The sequence below is a fragment of the Colius striatus genome, chromosome 10 (assembly GCF_028858725.1).
Source record: "Colius striatus isolate bColStr4 chromosome 10, bColStr4.1.hap1, whole genome shotgun sequence".
NCBI lineage: Eukaryota > Metazoa > Chordata > Aves > Coliiformes > Coliidae > Colius > Colius striatus.
The window spans coordinates 4,774,521-4,793,457 of record NC_084768.1 but is presented as its reverse complement, the minus strand read 5'-3'; the positions used below and the strand labels follow the sequence as shown (position 1 = coordinate 4,793,457).

Sequence of the window (18,937 nt, the reverse complement as noted above, 5' to 3'; positions counted from 1 at the left end):
TTCATAACCAGAGGCCTACTGTTCAGATTTGGAGGCACGCTTACCAAGAGAGCTAAGAGTCTCTATGAGCCCAGGACTGCTTGCAAAAGTGTTAGGTGCTCCATTCTGAGTGTGTTGTGCTCTGTCTGCATCTGCTCCAGCCATATTCTTACTGTTTTGCCACGAGTACCTGTGGTAGGAGAAATGGCATCTATTAAATTACACAGTTCCGTTGGGAACTGCTGGGAGAAGAAATGTTACTGTACGCTTCTGTTCCTTGTCTCAGTCCACAGGCACAATTCCCTTTCATGTTTTGAAGCTCATCTTTGATACGAATCTAATCTTCTGCTTCTGTGTGTTGCAGATTGAAGATGGCAGCTGGCGTAAGACACAGTTCTTTTTTCACACTCAGGACACTAACCAGCTTCCAGTTGTTCAAATTAACGCTCTTCCTCATCTCAAACCAGGACAGCAGCACTTCATAGAAAGTGGTTCGGTGTGCTTCCTTTAAGCTTTCTGTCTTAGCTTTTTTGGGTTCTTTGGGTTCATCATGGATTGCTGCATAGACTGAATATAAAAGTCACGATCTATTAAAGACAAAATTACTAGAAAACTGAAGAATCATTTTAAACAGTGTTGGTTAAAAAACCTCTGGAAGACAAAGACTTCCTCCGAAGACGAAAGAGCATTGAAAAAGAAAAGAATCAACTACAACAATTTCATAAAGTGTTTTTCTTAAAAAATACCACTGTTGGTGCTTTCTTGCATAATTTCCTGGAACTGAGTATCTGAACATGGAATTTTTCAGGACCTCTGGTATTCTTGGCAACCCCTTTAACAGCACTGCAAAAAAAACCCATCCCGAGGAAAGCTGGAGACGTACAATACTAAGGAGCAATACTGGCTAATGCTCCTAAATGTGCAATAGCTTATATATGAAAAGTGAATTACATCACAGTACAATATATCTTCTTTTCTTAAACATTGTTTTATTATTGTCCTTTGTGGACATTCATCTTAACAGATGGCACACTACCTCTTCTGTGTTTCCAGTCCGTATTGCCTTGGTGCTCTGTATAACTCAAGGTGCTTGTGGCCTTAGCAGAGATTATTCGAGTCCCTTTTTCTCTTTCAGACTGTATGTGCTGGTTACATCAGGATACGTTTCTGTTGGAAAGGTACTTATTCTAAATCGGCGGTCACATACTTCACTACAATGAAAACATTATTTATGTGGATTTCTTGTTTAAAATATTTTTGTGTACTGTTATGGAAATGGTACGTGAGACAGCACATTGCATATGATGCATACAGCCAGAACAGTTCACTTTACAGCCATTGTAAAAATTGTTGTAGAAGAGCTATCCACGGTAGTTTTGAGTTTTAGATTCCGTATTTCTGTTAACATTTCTAATGCCAAAGGCATCTTAAGGTAATATATTGTGTAAACATTTTGTAACTTTTGGCAAAAATTTACAGCATGTCTTCTGAGTGACTGTTGTTAAATGATAATCAGCTTTTGCACAGTTATTAGATCATTTTGCTTTTAAAAATCAAACCTAAAATGGTCAGCCATCTTTTTTTTCTTAAAAAAAGAACAATTTTACCATTAGGAAAAGCATTCTTCATAATTATATAAATTTATATAATTTATATCTATTGTCAATCCAAAGTGTGCTCAGCAGTACATGGCAAGGTGATACCAAACTATGCTGAGGAGCAGAGCAATGTTCCGACAGCTTGACCCTGCCTTGATCCACAGGAAACCACACTTACCAAAGTATAATAAAACAAGCTTCCAAGCCATCTGTTTGTGTTTTACTATTTGGTTTCTTATTGTATAGCTCATTCTTAGTAACAATGAAAATCCTCTGGAACAGGTTTAAGTGGCAATGCTTCTTTTACCTAGGGGAAATGCACACACTTTGTGCCATGGAATAGTGTGAGACTTTTCCACGTTACAGTGTTTACTTTTTCAATGTATCATACAAGTATATCCTGTTTTACACTTTATATTGAAGCCTTAGTTTTGTCTGTTTGAGAAAATGTGATAAAACTAAAGACAAAGCAAGATTGCAGAGTGATGGTAAAGGTTAGAGAAAATGCCTCATTTGTGCATTGTCAAGACCATTACCCTCTGACCTACGGCCCAGATCTGGCAGGAGGGTTGGACTAGATGACCTTTCGAGGTCCCTTCCACCCCTTAAGATTCTGTGATTATGGGACAGTATCACATGACATCTGCTCTTGGTTTGATTGTGGAGCTGGTGGTATGACATGGATTGATTTTTTGGTTTTTTTTTAAGAATGTACTCTCTTAGAAAAGGTTCTGCCTCGTATTTTTATTAGTGTGCCTAATTTTTGGAAATTATAGCCTGTATTTATGGCTTACATTAGGGTATCTGAGAAATTCCCTATTTTAGAAGCAGAGTTGTAAGTATGATAAGGCTGCTCAGATGTCAATAAGTGCATTTCCCAAGCAAATGACACAATGAACTTGTGCAGTGCGGCGCTGATGGATAATAAAGTACCATGTCACTTGAGCCGGAGGTTGCCAGAGGCATTTGAACGAAAGCATTCTTTGGCAATATTCTTGTGTATGGTGCAGTCTGTATTTTGGAAAGTCTCTTATACTAGGACATCTTTACTAGAGCGCCTGAAAGAGCTCTCACAGATCTCGTGCAATTTTGTCCCGTAATGTTAAAAAGCAGCTGTACCCTGCGGTTCATTTTTGTGCTTTCTGCGGTGGTCGCCTGCTTCATTACCATGAAGTTTAGAGCGAGCCCCGAGCTACAGTCTTTGCCGGAGCCCTTTTATCGCTCTTTGTGCTGGTTACAAATCCATTTAAGCAGCAGGCGAGCAGCGGAGCTTTGCACCGGAGGCAGGCGCGGTACAGCCAGCCGCGCTCCTCGGCGGTGCGGCAGCGGGAGGCCGCCAGGCGGCGCCGCCGCGCAGGAGAGGCCGCGGCCGGTCCCGCCCCCCGGGCGCCGCGTGGGGAGGGGCGCGGCGCGGCCATGGCGGAGCAGGAGGGACCCGCGGGCGGCGAGCGGCCGCGGGCGGGGCGGAAGATGTCCCTGCAGAGGTAAGGGTGAGGGCAGTGGGAGCCCCCACACGTCTCCTGCGGGGAGCCTCCTGCGCGGCCACCGAGCCTCGCGGCCGGCGGCGCTTCGGGAGCGGCTTCCGGGGGCTCCCCGAAGGCGTGGGGCCGCCGGCGGGAGCGGCTGCGCCGGTCTCGCCGCACGCAGCGCCGCCGCGAGCCTCGCGGGGGCTCGGCAGGGCCTGCTGCAGGCGGCGCAGGGCCGGCCCTGGCTCGCCACCCGCCCCGGCGCAGGGGCCCCGAGGTGCGCGGCATCGCTGTCCTCTGCCCGGCGGCCCCCGCGCCTTCGCATCGCTCCTCGGATTGGGGACGGCCGCCGCTGCGCTGGGCGGGACCGGGCACGTTCGTGTGAGCGAGGGGGACTGTTCCTGGGCGTGGGGGGAGTTTCGTCCCGGTCTGCTCGCCGGGAACGCGTGGCATAGTGCAGCAGCCGAACTGACGTACATACATAGGGCACTGCGGAGAGATTAAAGGAAAAAGGAATGCGTGTTCAGAGTAATTCCGATTTCTGCTTTGCAGCGTACAAAGTGCGGGGTTTTTGCAGTAATTCTTCATGGTGACAGCATACAGAGCCGCCTTCTCGTCAGCAGGTGGTACTGCCGAGCTTGACCTTCACACCTCCGCTGGCAGCTGGCACCGAGCGCATGGTGGGGATGGGGAGAAGCATATTTGGAGGGTTACATTTTTCCCCGAGTAGTTGAAAGTAGTGAGTTTGTGCCGTTCTTGTAAAGTTTATAGTGCAGGAGGAGGGATATTTCCCTGCTCCATTTGTCAGAGTTAAAACAAATGAAAAGTAACAATTATTTCAGGTGACACATCCAAGAACTTTTTCCTAAGGATAGGAAGAGCATCTCTTGTAACAGCCTAGCAAGCAGAAGATTGTATTTGTAGCTGATTTTTTTTAAGAGCTAACAAATAGTTGTGAGATGTATTCATAAAGGCTGCACAATATGCCTTAGATTCCCTGGCTGAGGTTTGCACTCCTAACAGACAGAAAGAAAGGTTTGTTGATGATATTGTCATGCTTTTTCTGTTTTATTGAAAAAACAGGGTGCAGTGTTCAGGTTTTAGTGTGAATCCTTAACATTTTCATCTACCTCAAACTGGGAGCTCTGTAAGCCAGCATCATACAATGCATGTTGTAGGTGGGATAAATGCAGAAGAGCACGGATACAACCAAGCCACAAAGCATAAACTGGTACAGCCTTGCTATGCTTCCAAATCTGCAGTTAGGATGTGTTTTTATTCTTTCAAGCAGCTGCACTGTGTTTTAATCTAGGTAATGCCCCTGTATGTGTTGGGAGATCTTCACTGTAGGTAGCATTTTTCTGTCTGACACTTTATCTAACCCAAGGTATCTGTATATTGCCTTTCCTCTTTCAAGATTCAGACAACCTTTCCTGAAAGTGCCAACTGATGGCATAATGCCTGGTTATGGAGCAGCCACCTTCCCGGGCCAGTCAGGCACAAAGATGCCACGTTATTAAGAAGTACTTTTTCTTTCTTACAGATGTGAAACATGTAGTGAAGAGGAAGCGAAGTACAGATGTCCACGTTGCATGAAATATTCGTGCAGGTATCTGTTATGGGAATTAAGCTGTTTGGAATTTTTCCCACTCGTATGCTGAAGCTGGCACGTTAATGTTTTCCCGTTTGTCATTTCAGTCTGTTGTGTGTAAAGAAGCATAAGCTTGCACTGAGCTGCAACGGAGTCAGGGATAAAACAGCATTTGTCTCTGTAAATGAATTTACTGACTTGAACCTTTTGAGTGGTAAGAACGCTCTTTGTGCTTTTCAAAAGTCATCCTTTTTACTAGGTTGTCGCTACATTTTTCCTCGTTCTGTTTTTACCTTCAGATTATCGTTTCCTGGAAGATGTGGGAAGGACAGCTGATGCTGCTGCTCGACACCCTACTGTGCACAGTCCCGCAGCAAAGAAAATTGTAAGTTTTAATTTAGCAGCTTGGTGTATTGGAAGTAGGGTTGACTACCTTTGAATTCCCACTGAGGCAGTCCCAATCCAGATTTCAGAGCTGATAGCTCTCTTATGAGGGTGTGAATGACCCTGAGTTTTAGAGACCTAGAGGCTTCTAGGTTTATGTTGTAACGATGTTGATGGCTAGGTCCAAATTACTTAGAACAATAAATTGCTGACAGTGCATATTGTTAAAGTTTGATTCATGATGGCTCTTGTTGTTTGGTGGTGGATGTGTGTTAAGAAAGCCTGAATATTTCCTTCCACCTCCACAACTTTTTTGGAATTTTTAAGTACAAAACTTACAGATAAACAATGGATTTATTAATTGCCTAAAAATTCTTCCTTACTTCCCCATATACCAAATGAAGGCTGCTAGAGTTCTGCACAGACTAAATCCAATGGAGTAAATGCCAGCCTTCTGAAGGTGAGAGGGGATTTTTGTTAAAACTCCTCCAATTCTAGTAAGCATTATGGAGGAGGTCATAGAAATATATGCCATTTCCTGAAAGTCCTATGATGATAAAGAAAGAGGGAAAAAAAACCCTAAACCAAACCCCCAAATCCACTGCAAAATACTTTTTACTCATTGATACATAACAGGAAGGTATCACAGCCATGTTGTTTTGCAGCCTTGTGAAGGTATCTTTAACTGTAACACTGGGTTGGGGAGGACTCGTGTTGACGACTCCAACTTTCTCTCAGGCTGAAGTTGTACCTTGTTTGTGTGTGTGGACTGTTATGTCTTGAAAACCTGTGTTGAACATGGTGAGATGCTGCTCAAGCAGAAGTTAGTTGGGGTGTGGTACTAGTGTCCATGGGATCATACCCTTAGTGCTGCCTTCCAGTTGGAATTTGAGTAGCTGAGGTGGAGCATGTGGATCCCTTCTAGCAGGGTTGTAGCCCAACAAACAGTTTTGTGGGTGATATGACACCCACAAGGGCTGTTTGTGGCTTTCACAGTGTCTTAAAGAACTTTTACTGTAAAGAGGTCATCAGTAGGTTACTTTTTAACCATGGAAACACCTCACATAAAAATGCTTCAGATACTAAGTCCAGAAACTTTATTACTTTTTCACTCATGGTTTTTTTACAAAGTCAGAGAAAGTAATTCCTTAAACATGGCCTTTTCCACAATTTTCCCATGAATCAACATTATTATCTTACTGTTTAACTTTCCAGTTTTGAGTATATTATTCACATTTCTCAAGAAGAAATGCTTTTATTTTTTACTAGTTGTATTGCTTGAGAAACAAAGCTCGGAAGTGTAACATTGACCTGAGAACACTGCCCGTTGGATTTACAAAAAGAAGAGAAAACTCAACAACCTACAGTATCACGTGAGTCTTCAGCTGGTGACAGCAATGTTTTGTTTCCCCTGGCACATCATGATGAGAATCTGAATTCATCCCAATACATAGCAATTGCTTTAAAAATCTGACTCATGAATTTTTTACAAACGTTATCTAGATTTAATATTTAGTGCCTCAGGTTTTCATTTTTTTAGGCTCTTTTTGCTCAGGTAAACAGCTGCTGCAACTCATGGTTTATTTTGGAAGGTACCAGCCTTGAGCATCATGAGGCAGAATCAGTTCTGTTGTGTTTTTCCATCTGATTGAGTTTTGTCACTGAAAAAGTAAAACACTTCTTTAAAGGTTTGTGACAGAGGATTGGTGTGGAATGATTGCAAAAATCCCTCTCTGAAAAGGCTGACTTTAGGTCTGCAGAGGTGGTTCCTGCACAGTTATCCTTGTTGCGTGCTGTGTCAGGGCAGGGCTACAAAAATGACGAAGGGAGTGGAGCTTATCCCTTATGATGAAAGGCTGAGGGAGCTGGGGATCTTATTAATGTGTACAAATATGTAAAGGGCACGTGTCAGAAGAGTGGAGCTAGGCTCTTCTCAGTGATGTCCAATGATAGGACAAGGGGCAATGGGTATAAGCTGAAATGTTAAAAGGTTCCAAAGAAGCACAAGGGAAAAACTTCTTCACTGTGAGAGTGACAGTGCTGGAACAGGCTGCCCAGATGGGTTGTGGAGTCTCCTTCTCTGGAGACATTCAGAACCCACCTGGATGAGTTCCTGTGTGACCTACTCTAGGTGGTCCTGCTCTGGCAGGTTGGACTGGGTGATCTTTCAAGGTCCCTTCCAGCCCTTGTGATTCAGTGATGGCTGACATGCATGGCACAGTTTAGAGGGGCAAGTGCAGACAGATAGGAATTGAGGGAAACGACTAAGAAGGCTTAAATGTCCTTCCCTTTATGCAATCTGTGGGTTTCCTCTGATATCCAGAGTTTGTATTTTAAAGTATTTTTACAGTAAAGATAAAATTACAGAGTGTTTCAGTGTGTCAGGAAGCAGGTCCAGAGCTCACCTCTTCTATCGGCAGCAGATAGGAATGCCTTCCGAGCTTGTGGCAGCTACCCCGGTGGCACCGACGCTTCTTTGCTTCCCGGTGTCAGGCTTGGTGGCAAGGCGTGCTTGCAGGAGGTGTTTGTGCTCCGCGCTGCGGGAGATGCAGCGAGCGGGGACCGCGCTGCGCCGGCGCCGCCTGACACTCGCCACCAGGTGGCGCCCTCCGATAGAGTAGCGGCGCGCCTGGGCTGAGCGCAGTGCCCGGGCCCTGGGCGGCCTCTCCTGCCGCTGCCGCTGCTGCCGCTGCTGCTGCTGCTCGGCGGTAGAAGCAGAGCTGTTTGCTCTTGCAGATGGCTTATTTCTTAGTAAAGGCGTAAAGCAGATGTAGAAGCATAACCTCCTAGAGTTATGCGCTCCATCCAGGGTGGACCAATGGAAAGAAAGGAAAGCTGGGATGTTTTCTTCTCTGCCTACCCCAAATTTATACATTACTGATGCTTTCAGCTCAGAACAGACCATGCAAGTGTTAGTTGTGTGTGCAGAGGCAGCTTTCTATTCCTTGGCCAAGTGCTCTAGCTTTTACAGGTATCTTGTTCTGGTCTCATGCTGTTTATGTATCTCAGGCTTGGGACTGAGTTTAACTTTCCCGGGGAATTTCCTTAACGTGGATAAAACAACATGAACACCTTTAAGGCACGTAGGGTCAGGAGCAGTCTTTGAGACAGAGCAAGTGCAGAAGGCCCAGGGATGTCTGAAGCAGTGGCTTAGAGAGGGACAGAAGAGCAGAAAAGGCACAGATATGTGAAGGTTTGATGCTATTGGGAAGATCTTGAGCATAGTACAATGCTGTGCTGACAGAAAATTGCCTTCATGTACCATGTTTTTTAGCACTTTAGAAAGCAGTTTTGGGTACTTGCTGAAGTGTAGCTTGTGCTGGAAACTAAGCTTTGAGCAGATTATGCTTTTACACTTACCATACTTTATGTTGTTTAAACATTTAAAAACTAAGAACATGGAGCAAGGAAGGTGACTTATTGGCACACAGGCATTGGAAATGTTTCCACAGGCCTTACTGTTTTTTGCTAATCACAAAGTCCTGGGGTATTTTTTTGTTGGTTTGGAATGCTAGCCTTTCTGGGACTTTCACATCCCATCAAAAAGAACACGATAATGTCCTTAAGAGGATAGGAAATAACAGTCTCTTTCCTGTAAATGCTGTCCAAGTGTATGGAATATGGTCAGTGAGTACTACACAAAGGGCACATTTCCTCTCTTTTGTTGCTACTGTTATTCACACAGCAATGGGCTGATTGGGTTCAGTGATGTGTTTTAAAAATTAACCTTGGGGTTTACTTTTTGCATTTTTTTTAATTGACGTGGGGTTTTTTTTTTCCCCTCTCCTTAAAGAAGTTCATGAGAAATTAAACCTCAGGTTTGATTGAACCCAGTGAGTATCAGCCACTTAACACCTATTTCATGTGACTCCATGACACCTGTAACAGTTTGTTGAATATTGCATTCAGATAAGGTAAAGCTCTGCAAAGAGTTGTGTTGTAAGAGCTTAACGCTTGACAGTGGTGTGAGTGCTTTTCTGTAGATCTAAACCCCTTTCTCATGCTGTTTGTCAGTTGAGATTTGTAGAGGGGTTGCTCCAGAAGGTGGAGGTTGGAAGCTGCCCAACATGTGTGTGGAAAGCTGAGAACAGTCTTCTCTGTTGTCCTCTTCAACGCTCTCCATGCGAGCCAAGCTGTTGGGCTGTACAAGGCAGGAATGAGAGTAATCCAAAGCTAGGAAGTACAAGATGTATTCTTGTGTCATCTCCTGCCCCTGCCAGCTCTGGAGGACAGATCAGTGGTTGTTTGCCTCTATTAACCAGACTCCTAATTTCCTGGTTTCCATTAGTTTGCTTGCGAAACTCAGTGTTGAACATGTGCCAGTGCTGGGCAACACATGGATTAGGCTGACTTCTAATATTGAATTCATCTAGATGATGGGAGGTCTTTAGAAAGTAGATTGTGAGCCCAGGTTGGGAACTTGTGGGACAGGTGATGTAAAGATGGTTTAGGGTGCCTTCTTTGCAAATTATTTTTAATGTGCTGCTCATGCTCCCTTTCTTGTGGTGGCTTTATTTTCCAATAGAAGTGATGATTCCCCTTTGGGACACCTGCTGCCATGAAGATGGGGTGCCTGCTGGGACAGGGAGCCTCTGGGAAAGGGGGGAGAATGTGCCCAGGCTGGGAGGAGGGCTAAGCTAGCAACTAGGAGCTCCAGCCAACAGGTCAAATGGGGAGAGGGGAGAGAGCCTGCAGCTCCTGGTTCCCTAGTGGGACATGATGACAGTGGTGAAATGCTGAAATGGGGCAGTGCAGCTCCCTTAGCTGTGCTGCTCTGCTCTGACCCTCCTTGCTGCTTACACTGGCATAGGCACCTCCACCCAGCTTCCTCCCTGCTCTGTTCACAGCACTTCCTAGACAAAATCCTTCTTGCCTGTCCCTGCCAAGAAGGGCCAGAGGGCTACAACTCTCCTCCCTGGTGGAAAGCATGCCTGCAGCTTGGGAGCATTTGATCAGGTGATATATGTGGGAGAAGACGGAATCTTTTCCATTATCACTCTTTTTTCATTTAATTCTGAGAACAAAGTATAGTGTGGAGATTTGGGATTAGCATCAGTTAGGTGATCGTTAGTGTTACAGAAGCTACTTCAAGCTATGCCTGAAGGCCCTAAAATGTCAACTCGGATCCTTGGCTGGGTAGGGATAATTAAACTGAATGATTTGAAGTGTTGCAGATCTTGAGAATTTACCAAAGAGTTGTCTAAACTGGGGGTTGAGCTGGTACTACACTATTGGAGCTGTTAAACTTGAATTTAGTTATTACTCAACACATACTTTAGCTTGCTTTCTAGGACCCACCAAAGTAAGCTCCCAGGCAAAGGAAAGCTGCTCTGGAGTGAGCAGAGAGCAGGATGTACATCCATTTCAGTAAATCAGTAGCTTTTCAGAACATCCCCTTATGAACTCGAGTGCTGACTCAGTTCTGTACCTGAGGTTGTTTTTGTTTTTTAGCAACTGAAATGTTTAATTCATATGGTGAATCTGATTGTTCACTTGCACAAGTTAAAGAGTACAGTAGTTATATTCTTTAAAGAATATTGCAGTTTGAATCCATTACTCAGCCTCAACAGCATCCCTTTGGTTGGCACAGGACTCGGTTTGAGCCCGGCATGTTTGATTATTGCAACACATATGGTTAGTAACATCTCCTGCTGTTGGGAGGCCCCTTGACAGAAGACCATATGTGTTACAAAGGAAACACACTTCAGTTCCTTCATTGATTTTTCTTGCTGTTTACTGTAACTAGGAAACATAGGAACTTTCAGTAGAAATATTTCAGTTTTACCGTTTATACATCAAATCCAGGAATTAGCTTGATGAAGTTTCAAGGAAAGAGAGACGTCCTCTTTTGTGTGGTGGTGTCAGAAGTGCAACAAAGTCAATCTGGCACTAGGAGCTGGGGAAGGCACTAGGAAATCATGTGTTCTCTTAATTTAACTGGGTTTTTTTTGGTGTTTTTTTTCAATCCACAAAAGAATCTAGTCGGTTTCTTGGGCTGAGTCTTCATTGCTTAAGAAAGCTGGGGAAGGCATTATTATCCCAAGATGCAGATAACTGAACATCCGTTATTTCTATTAAACTTCAGTGCATTAGTTGAGAGTACTGGGTATTGTCAGGTTAAAGGGTAACTGGTTCTTCGTTAAGCTTCTTTATGTCTTTTTCATCTCTTATCAATTGGAAAGAACATAGGAAATACTAGAGGAAATGCACTTTGATGTAAGGTGTCCTGTACACTATTTTTAAAATGTTTTAAAATTATCAGTTGCTAAATAGAAACAAAATCATCAGTGCATTGCTTTTTTGACAGACTGGAAGTGAAGTACTTCTGCAGAGCCAGAACTGCAATTGGTATCTTAAGATGTAATGAATTTGGATTTTTTGGGTCAGTATATGTGTTACTTTACATATATATGTGCACACGTGCATACACATAAAACCTTCCACTGCAATCTAGGCAAAACTGACTGTTCAAAGGAAACCTAGGCAAGAAAGTCAGGCTTTTTGAGATATTTCATAAATGTTTTAAGAAATATGTAAACATTGGTTAAAAAAAATCTGTGAAGGGACTTAACTGGTATGTCCAAGTCCCGGGGTCCTCTCTAGATCTGTCACTTATTTCCCAGCAGCTGTACTGCTTACAGCCACAGTATTTAGAACACCTTCCTAGGTACTGCGTTAACTGTAAAGGATGGTGAGAATTTCTGTGGTTGTCTTGAGAGCTAGCTGGAAGTAACAGCCCCTGTCTATATACTGCTGCTGGCTTTGGAACATCAAAATAAAAGTCTTTCTGTTGTTGCTGAGAAAAATTTAGAAGCTGTTTACACGTAGTTCTGTGAAAACTATGATTGATTATAAAACATCAATTTTTTTTGGAAGTTTTAGGAGAAATGAAGGGGAGACAGTTTCTTTGCTTTACAAGAGCAGCAATTACAAAGCAGACTGTGCAGTTCTGAACATGATTTGCAGCTGCATCTCACGCAGGGGAAGAGGTGCTTGGCTCCTCTCTTTTCCCACTGATAAGTTTCCATGCTTCTGAGGTAGCCAAAATAAGATGTGAAGCCAAGCAATGCAGGGATGGGCTATGATGCTGCTTTTACTGACATCAACCATGTGCTTGTGCCTCATCCAGATCTCTGCCATTTGGTAGGTTTATAGTCAGTGCCTTGGTATTCAAGGAAACGTTCCGTGGCAGCTGAGTGGTGTGGAACACTTCACGCAGGGAGCTGTTTCTCAACTGCAGATGTCTTACTCAATTAGACATTTTCATTTATAAAATTAATGTTGTACATGTCAGTTGTATTTGAAGGAAATAATACCCCAGTGTGCCATAATGGAAAATTAAGTCAGTGAGATCTGGAGCCAGGATATCTAATTTTAATCAGAACTTGTTGTACAGCAGCTTTGATAGCATCTACAGTTGACATCAAGTTCCGTAACTGGGCAGAGATCAGTGATGGTGAGGGATGCTTCACTTCAAAAACAGGCATTCAGCAGGTTGTTTTTCAAGACTTCAGTGAAGAGTATGAGGCTGTTGCAATTGTAAGCTGCTTTTCTCCTTGTCTCCTTCTACCTTGCTCTGTATTGTACCTCTTTCTGCTTGCCACGTACTTTCATGCAAGAGTACTTGGAAGAGAGTGGAAGTCATTAACTGCAGTTTCAGTATTAGCATGCTAAAAAAAAATCAACATTGCTGTCTTTCCAAGGTGAAACTTCTTGACAAGGAATGATCTTTTTAACTTCATAGCTCAGAATCATAGCTCTTACTGTGCACTGTGCCATAGAATAGATTTGTCTGGAAGCGGGAGGGAGGGTGAAAGTCTGAAAAGAACTCTCTTAAGGTGATTTTACAGCTGCAGTGATAAGCTGAGTCTGCCTCAGTGAGCCCACAAGGAACTAACTGGTCTTGCCTGCGAAATCACAGTGTGCAGTGTGATGACTGTTTCTGCAGACAGTTTAAGAGTATTCCCAGCAACAGGCAGCAGGTAGCTAGAAGTACTTCTGAAACATATTTTTCAAGTGCCTGTGTTAAGAGACAGTGCTGTAGGCCACACAGATGTTTCTGTGAGCTCTATCAGAGTGTGTTTCACTTAAGAGAGGAAGATCTGCAGATCTTGGCTTTGACTGTCTTGATTTACAAGTTGGACAGAGGGAGAATCCGTACCACAGTAAGCGTTGGTCACTTATGGTACATAAACATGACCTGTTTGAAAAAACTGTGGAAGATGAGTTACATGAAAAAAAAAATGCTAGAAAGCCTCATTTTAGTTGATAATACATAACAAAAACCTGATTTGAACGGTGACCTGATTTCTGTGGCTAAAGATTACCAACTTTTGTGAAAGTCTCCTTAGTAAAGTGTTCAGAATCAATACCGTGCTTTGTTAAATGCCAGATATAAATACACATCTAAGAGAGGAATCACAAGCTCGTTAACTGCAAGTCAATTGAACTGGTTCCATAACCCTACTGATATTCCACTTTGCTGTATGCGTACGGTAGTGGCGACGCTTCCTTCAGCTGTCAAGATGAGGAACTGCAAAACCTTGTTTTACTTGCCTTGCAAAAAACTTCCAAAATTCCCCTCACTGATTCTGAGTTGATTCAAAACCTTTTTCAGTTTGATAGTTTAAGTCTACACCGTGCCAATATGCAAAATAGCATAAAATTCATGAGGCAAGATACTGTGGCAGCTTCTGGTTATATATGCTGTGTAATCAATAAGGATCTTCCATCTCAAGCTTCTTTCAGACCTGGTGTGCTGTAACTTCCCCTTCACGTTTTAAGGAAGGCACTCCTCAGCTTTCACAAGCATCAGCAGATAGAGGGGAAGGATCACAAGGCAAACTGCAGAGTCACATGTTGCTTTGGGGACCTTGGCTTTCATTAGTTTGGTTTTTTTCCTCCTTGAAGCTGGGATTCTTGCTCGCTGTTTTCTTGGGGATACACTCATAATACAGAAAGGACAGTTCAGCTCAGTTTTCTCCTAGGAATAACTAGTTAAGGGAATTATTGGCTTTTTGTAAGACCACTTTTATCAAAAGTGCTTGCATTTAAAAATTAGCATCATGGTTAACTGAACTCAGCAGCCAAGTTTACTGTTTGGCTAATGGATGCACATACACGTGTCTCTGCAGCCAGCCAGAACCTGCTGGATAATGCTTTGTCTGCCTGATAAATAAATTAACATGTTGGAACAACACTGGGTTTACTTTTAATTGTAGTACCAGGATTTTTGCATAACTTACAGTGATCATCCTGGATAGAACGATTCAGAGGTCTGAAGTAGTGCTTAAAAAATAAGTAGTATATTTAAAGGGCGAGGGAGGGGGAAGTACAATTAGACATTCCTACTCTTGCCATAGATGTCTGGCCTCTGATTCCTAAATGGTAGTAGTTCCCATCTTCCTCTTCCAAATCTCTGAAACATTCTGACCCAGAGTGAAGGCCTGTGCACCTGCCTTTTAGACTGTGCTTTTTCTTGGGAGATTCTTTTAGAAAAAAATCTTGTTATGCTCATCATAGTACATGGGAGGATTTGGAGCAACGAGAGGAAAAAGGCTTTGCCTTTAGTCAGTGTGGAATCCAGCAGGTGTGTAAAAAGAAAGGCAAAAAGACATTTCCCAGTCCAGTAAAGTATCTCTAGGTAATGCTGCGTGTCTGAAGGTGATGTTGCACGGAACCGTGCTTCAGTAGCTTCTCTTCTCAGGTGTTACTTACACTAGCTGGAAAGGAAAAATGGGTCTTTAACAAACTGGAGAAAGGAACATGACATCAATTTTGGTCTCTACCAAAAGCTCCCTAATCTTTCTGTAAAGTTATTCTTTCTAACTTCTGTTATCCATGTTATACCAAAATGCAGCTTCCCTCCCTGCCCAATCCATGTTTTCTATTGAGGCCATCACTGCTGTGAAAAGTCAAGTCCCCTGTTTTTATACAACCTGGCCTCTGTTGTGCCCTCTGACTATTAGTGTTGCTCAGGTTTGGCCATCTGTCCTCGGGTGCCGTGCTAAAAAAGTTAACCTTTTCTGAACTTAGTGGCAGCTATACATATAGACAGTCAAATGGAAGATACTCCCTTTCAAAATGTGAAATGATGTTGATCAGTTAACTGATGGTTAATGACCTGTGTTTGTTAGGAACAGATTTTCATCCCATGAAGATATTGAGCAGGACCTAGAAGCATAGCGTATTTCAAAGTGCATCTCAGCTCCTCTTGCATGTCCTTTTACTCTTTGAGAATGCCATTCAAAATCTTGACTGCATGTTTTCCTTTGCACCCATACCAAAGGCTACCAAGCTTTAACATAGAAAAACCAAGTAGTAGTTACCAGCTAACATTAAGAATGTGCATTTCTTTTTCTTTTCAGAGAGAAAAAGTTCTACTGGCATTTGAAGCTCCGATTTCCTCACTGTCACGCTGAGTACACGCTAAAAGGGTACAGAGCTTGAAAAAACAGAACTTTATAAAGCTTAAATTAGTCTGCTGAAATTGAACTGCAAAATATTTTATCAGTTCTTACCTATTTCTGTTCTAAAGGTAAACTCGAATGTTATTTTTAGCGTTTATTAAAAGGGCATTTAAATTGAAGAAAAATACTTGGGGTTGTGTAGTCCTTTCCTCTTGGAAAGCTAGCAGGCTTTTCAAATCAGGCAGAATGTTTGATTGCTAGTCCTTTGCTCTGTGTAAACAGAGCAGCTTGTATATTCATAATGGCAACATCCCACACGCCTAACGTAGTCTGTTCTCATAGAGTAGATGTTCAGCAAGATTTGCTGTCCCTCCTCACCTGCACGCTGGGGCTGACTTTCATATAGGATGAAGTGGTTGCATTGTTTGCTTTGTAGGAAAGCCCAGAAGCACATTTTGCAAAAGCCAAAAAATAAGCTTTTGTTGACAAACCTTTCTCCTTTTTTCCTGGCCTAAAGCAGGATGAGATGTATACCTTTACCTATTTCTAGGCCTGCAAGAACATCATGTTTCTGCTGCGGGGTTAGAAACTAGAGATAAGCATCTATTTATTCCTCCTATATGCCAGTCAAGTCCTAGTGTCGAAACTGAGATAAAGCTGTCAATTATCTGTGCTGTATTGATACTCATTTATGATCCTCCCATAAACTACTCAGTTGTGCCACTGTAGCATGCAAATGTACAGCTTCCTCCAGATGACTCAGACTTTTGTGTGCATGATGAACCATGTCTCATATTTGATTTTTATCTTTGGTGAAAGGGTGCCTGAGGATAAAACGCTGACTGATATCCTTAAGCCATACATTGATCCAGTGGAGTCAGATCCTGTAGTTTGTCAAAGGTGTGTATTTAATATCTTTTCTGCCTAGTTCATCAAATGCACTCATAAAAGAAGGGAATGGTTCTGAATAAATGGCATAAGCTAACTGCCCTTTCAGCCTGTGGAGCCGATTTCCCAGTAGCAGTACATCCTTAATTCCTGTGATGAAAACCATCCTACCATTCACCAGCCAACTAGCCCTGGAGTATAGCCACTAAATTTAAACCAGGAAAAGATGAAGAAATTGATTCATGGCATGAAGATCAAATAAAGCAACTGTAACGCTAAAAAATGTAACCATGATTAACCTCAGTGGGGCAGACAGTGAACTTTTCTTCAGAGTAATTAGAAAAACATACTAGTAATTATAGCCCTCATTTATAGGAAACATTACGTGGCAAACTATTGTTTTATGAAGAAATATGAACTTTTGGCCATTGGCATGCAAAAGATATCCATCTTGTATGAGTGATGGGAAGAAAAATTACTGTACATCACTTTTTTTTTTTCAGATTAAAAATCTATACAGCATCTCCCCAGTCAGATGTACAAATTTTAATGAAAGTAGAAAATAGGAGGCAAAACTCTGTCAGGTAAGCTGGTTCTTCAGTTTTTGTGCTTAACAAAAGCAGCAAAAAGAAATAATACATTTCTTAGTCTTCAGTATTACAAATGGAGATGACATAATCTCATGGATTAAACTTCAGTGAGTAATTAGCAGCTAATTTTAAAATTATTCAGAAAAAAGTATTCTTTATTTGTCATCTAATGTGTGAATGCTGGAATTTCTGTTCAATTGCTGAGTAGTAAATTCAGCTGACTCATATTTGGACAATTTAGGAAGCTGGGGCACTCACAGTGACATTGGGGGAATAGTGAGTGTGCTTGTACCTGAGCTACATCAGCAACAGTCTGTGCAAATGTAACAATGTTTGCAGCAAAGGTAGATTTGTGTTAAAATCCCAAATTACTTTATTGACCAGCAGAAATGTAGACATCCATTCCCTCCAGCAAGTTCCTCCATGAGTATGTTAACCTCCTTAAGAGAGTTGAAGTGATAGTTGAGGAGAGTTGTCTTTTAAAATCACTGCAGAAAAAATATGTGCTTATCAGCATCCAGTCACTGCATTAGAAATAACACATTTTTCTCAGAGTTCCTAGCTCATCACTCTTCATGTTACCATATTTCTGGGTGTGGGCTTTTAAGCCTCCAGAATTCAGACCTGGACAGAATTGTTCTCTTTCTTTCCAGAACAGACATTAAACTTTGAACATCTGAACTTCAGAACTTAGCTTTAAAGAAATTATTTTTGTCAGTATAAATACCATTTTGAACACTCCACCCTGTTGTCATTGCTACTACAAAGAATATGTATCAGTTTAATATCATAGCTTATTGTGGTTGACCAGTGATTCCTAGTTAGGGTTCTTACAGTGCATTCTTTTCTTCAAATGTAACAAATGTAAATAATATGCTTCCCTAAAACATGGTGTATTATTTCTAAGCAGGGAAAAAAAGGTATATTAAAAAGATTCTAGTTGTAACTGAGCTTCCTGTTTGTGCTGTGTTTTTTCCCAGTACTACTCCAAAATGTCTAACATACTTTGAAATTCAAACCCAGTTTTAATTGATTTTTTTTTCCTTTGCAATCATTATTTGAAATATGGTTGTAACATTTGCCATTAGAGTTGTCAGCTAGAAACCTGTTGAAGTGAAATTGAAGGTTACAGTGGTGTGGTTTGTATGTACAGAGAGATGACAAAAGTGCACAGCTCATTTAGAGTTGAAACTGGCCAGTGTTGCTTCAGATAATACGAAGGGCTCTTAAAAGTGTGTTAATAGCAAGAAGAGGTCTAAAGAAATCATTTGACCAGTACTTGTTGAAAACGGTCACCTGACCATTTTCCTCTGATTAAGCTGAGATATTCAGTGCATTTCTTTGTTTCCTCAGTCTTTAGTAATGCTGACAGACCTTGGGCTGTCCACTCCTCTGAGTCGGGGGACTGTGAGTGTGGAAACTGACTTTCCATTTGTGGACACTGCAATTGTAAGGGACCAGCTGTATCAGCAGAGTGATCACAAGTCCATGGGCCCAGATGGAATTGATCCCAGAGTACTAAAGGAGCTAGCAGACATTATCACAGGACTCCTCTTGATCGTCTACTAAACATCTGGGGAGGTCCTCAATGATTGAATGTCGAGGTTTAACCCAGCAGGTAGCTAAACACCTCATAGCTGCTCACTCACTCACCCACCCACCCCTCACCAGTGGGATGGGGGAGACAATCAGGAAAAAAAGAAGTAAAATCCATGGATTGGGATAAAGACAGTTTGACAGGACAGAAAAGGAAGGGGAAATAGTAACAACAGTAACGATAATAATGGTAAAAAAATGAGCATGTGTGTAACAAGTGATGCACAGTGCAGTTGACCACTACCCACTGACTGCTACCTAGCCACTTCTTGAGCAGCAGCCCCTGGCCAGCTCTCCCCCTAGTTTGTTTACTGACCATGGTGCTGCCATATGGTGTGAAATAACCCTGGGCCAGTTTGTTCCTGGCTGTGTCCTCACCCAGCTTCTTGTGCTCTCCACTTTCTGGTGGGGTGATATGAGAAGCTGAAAAGCCCTT

The 18,937-nt window shown here is 42.4% G+C and overlaps 2 protein-coding genes across 2 annotated transcripts in view; both read left to right on the top strand.

The window, feature by feature from the left end:
- COL24A1 (collagen type XXIV alpha 1 chain) overlaps positions 1 to 490 on the top strand; it is a 150,840-nt gene extending 150,350 nt beyond the window's left edge. The window contains exon 60 of the mRNA XM_062003927.1: positions 344 to 490. Coding sequence (XP_061859911.1) covers positions 344 to 490 — 147 coding nt within the window. The remainder of the gene's footprint in view (positions 1 to 343) is intronic.
- A 2,481-nt stretch (positions 491 to 2,971) lies between these two features.
- Positions 2,972 to 18,937, top strand: part of ZNHIT6 (zinc finger HIT-type containing 6) — a 34,412-nt gene continuing 18,446 nt past the window's right edge. Inside the window, exons 1-8 of the mRNA XM_062004190.1 lie at positions 2,972 to 3,061; positions 4,587 to 4,652; positions 4,742 to 4,848; positions 4,934 to 5,019; positions 6,288 to 6,391; positions 15,386 to 15,454; positions 16,247 to 16,327; positions 16,819 to 16,899. Coding sequence (XP_061860174.1) covers positions 2,994 to 3,061; positions 4,587 to 4,652; positions 4,742 to 4,848; positions 4,934 to 5,019; positions 6,288 to 6,391; positions 15,386 to 15,454; positions 16,247 to 16,327; positions 16,819 to 16,899 — 662 coding nt within the window. The 5' untranslated portion in view covers positions 2,972 to 2,993. The remainder of the gene's footprint in view (positions 3,062 to 4,586; positions 4,653 to 4,741; positions 4,849 to 4,933; positions 5,020 to 6,287; positions 6,392 to 15,385; positions 15,455 to 16,246; positions 16,328 to 16,818; positions 16,900 to 18,937) is intronic.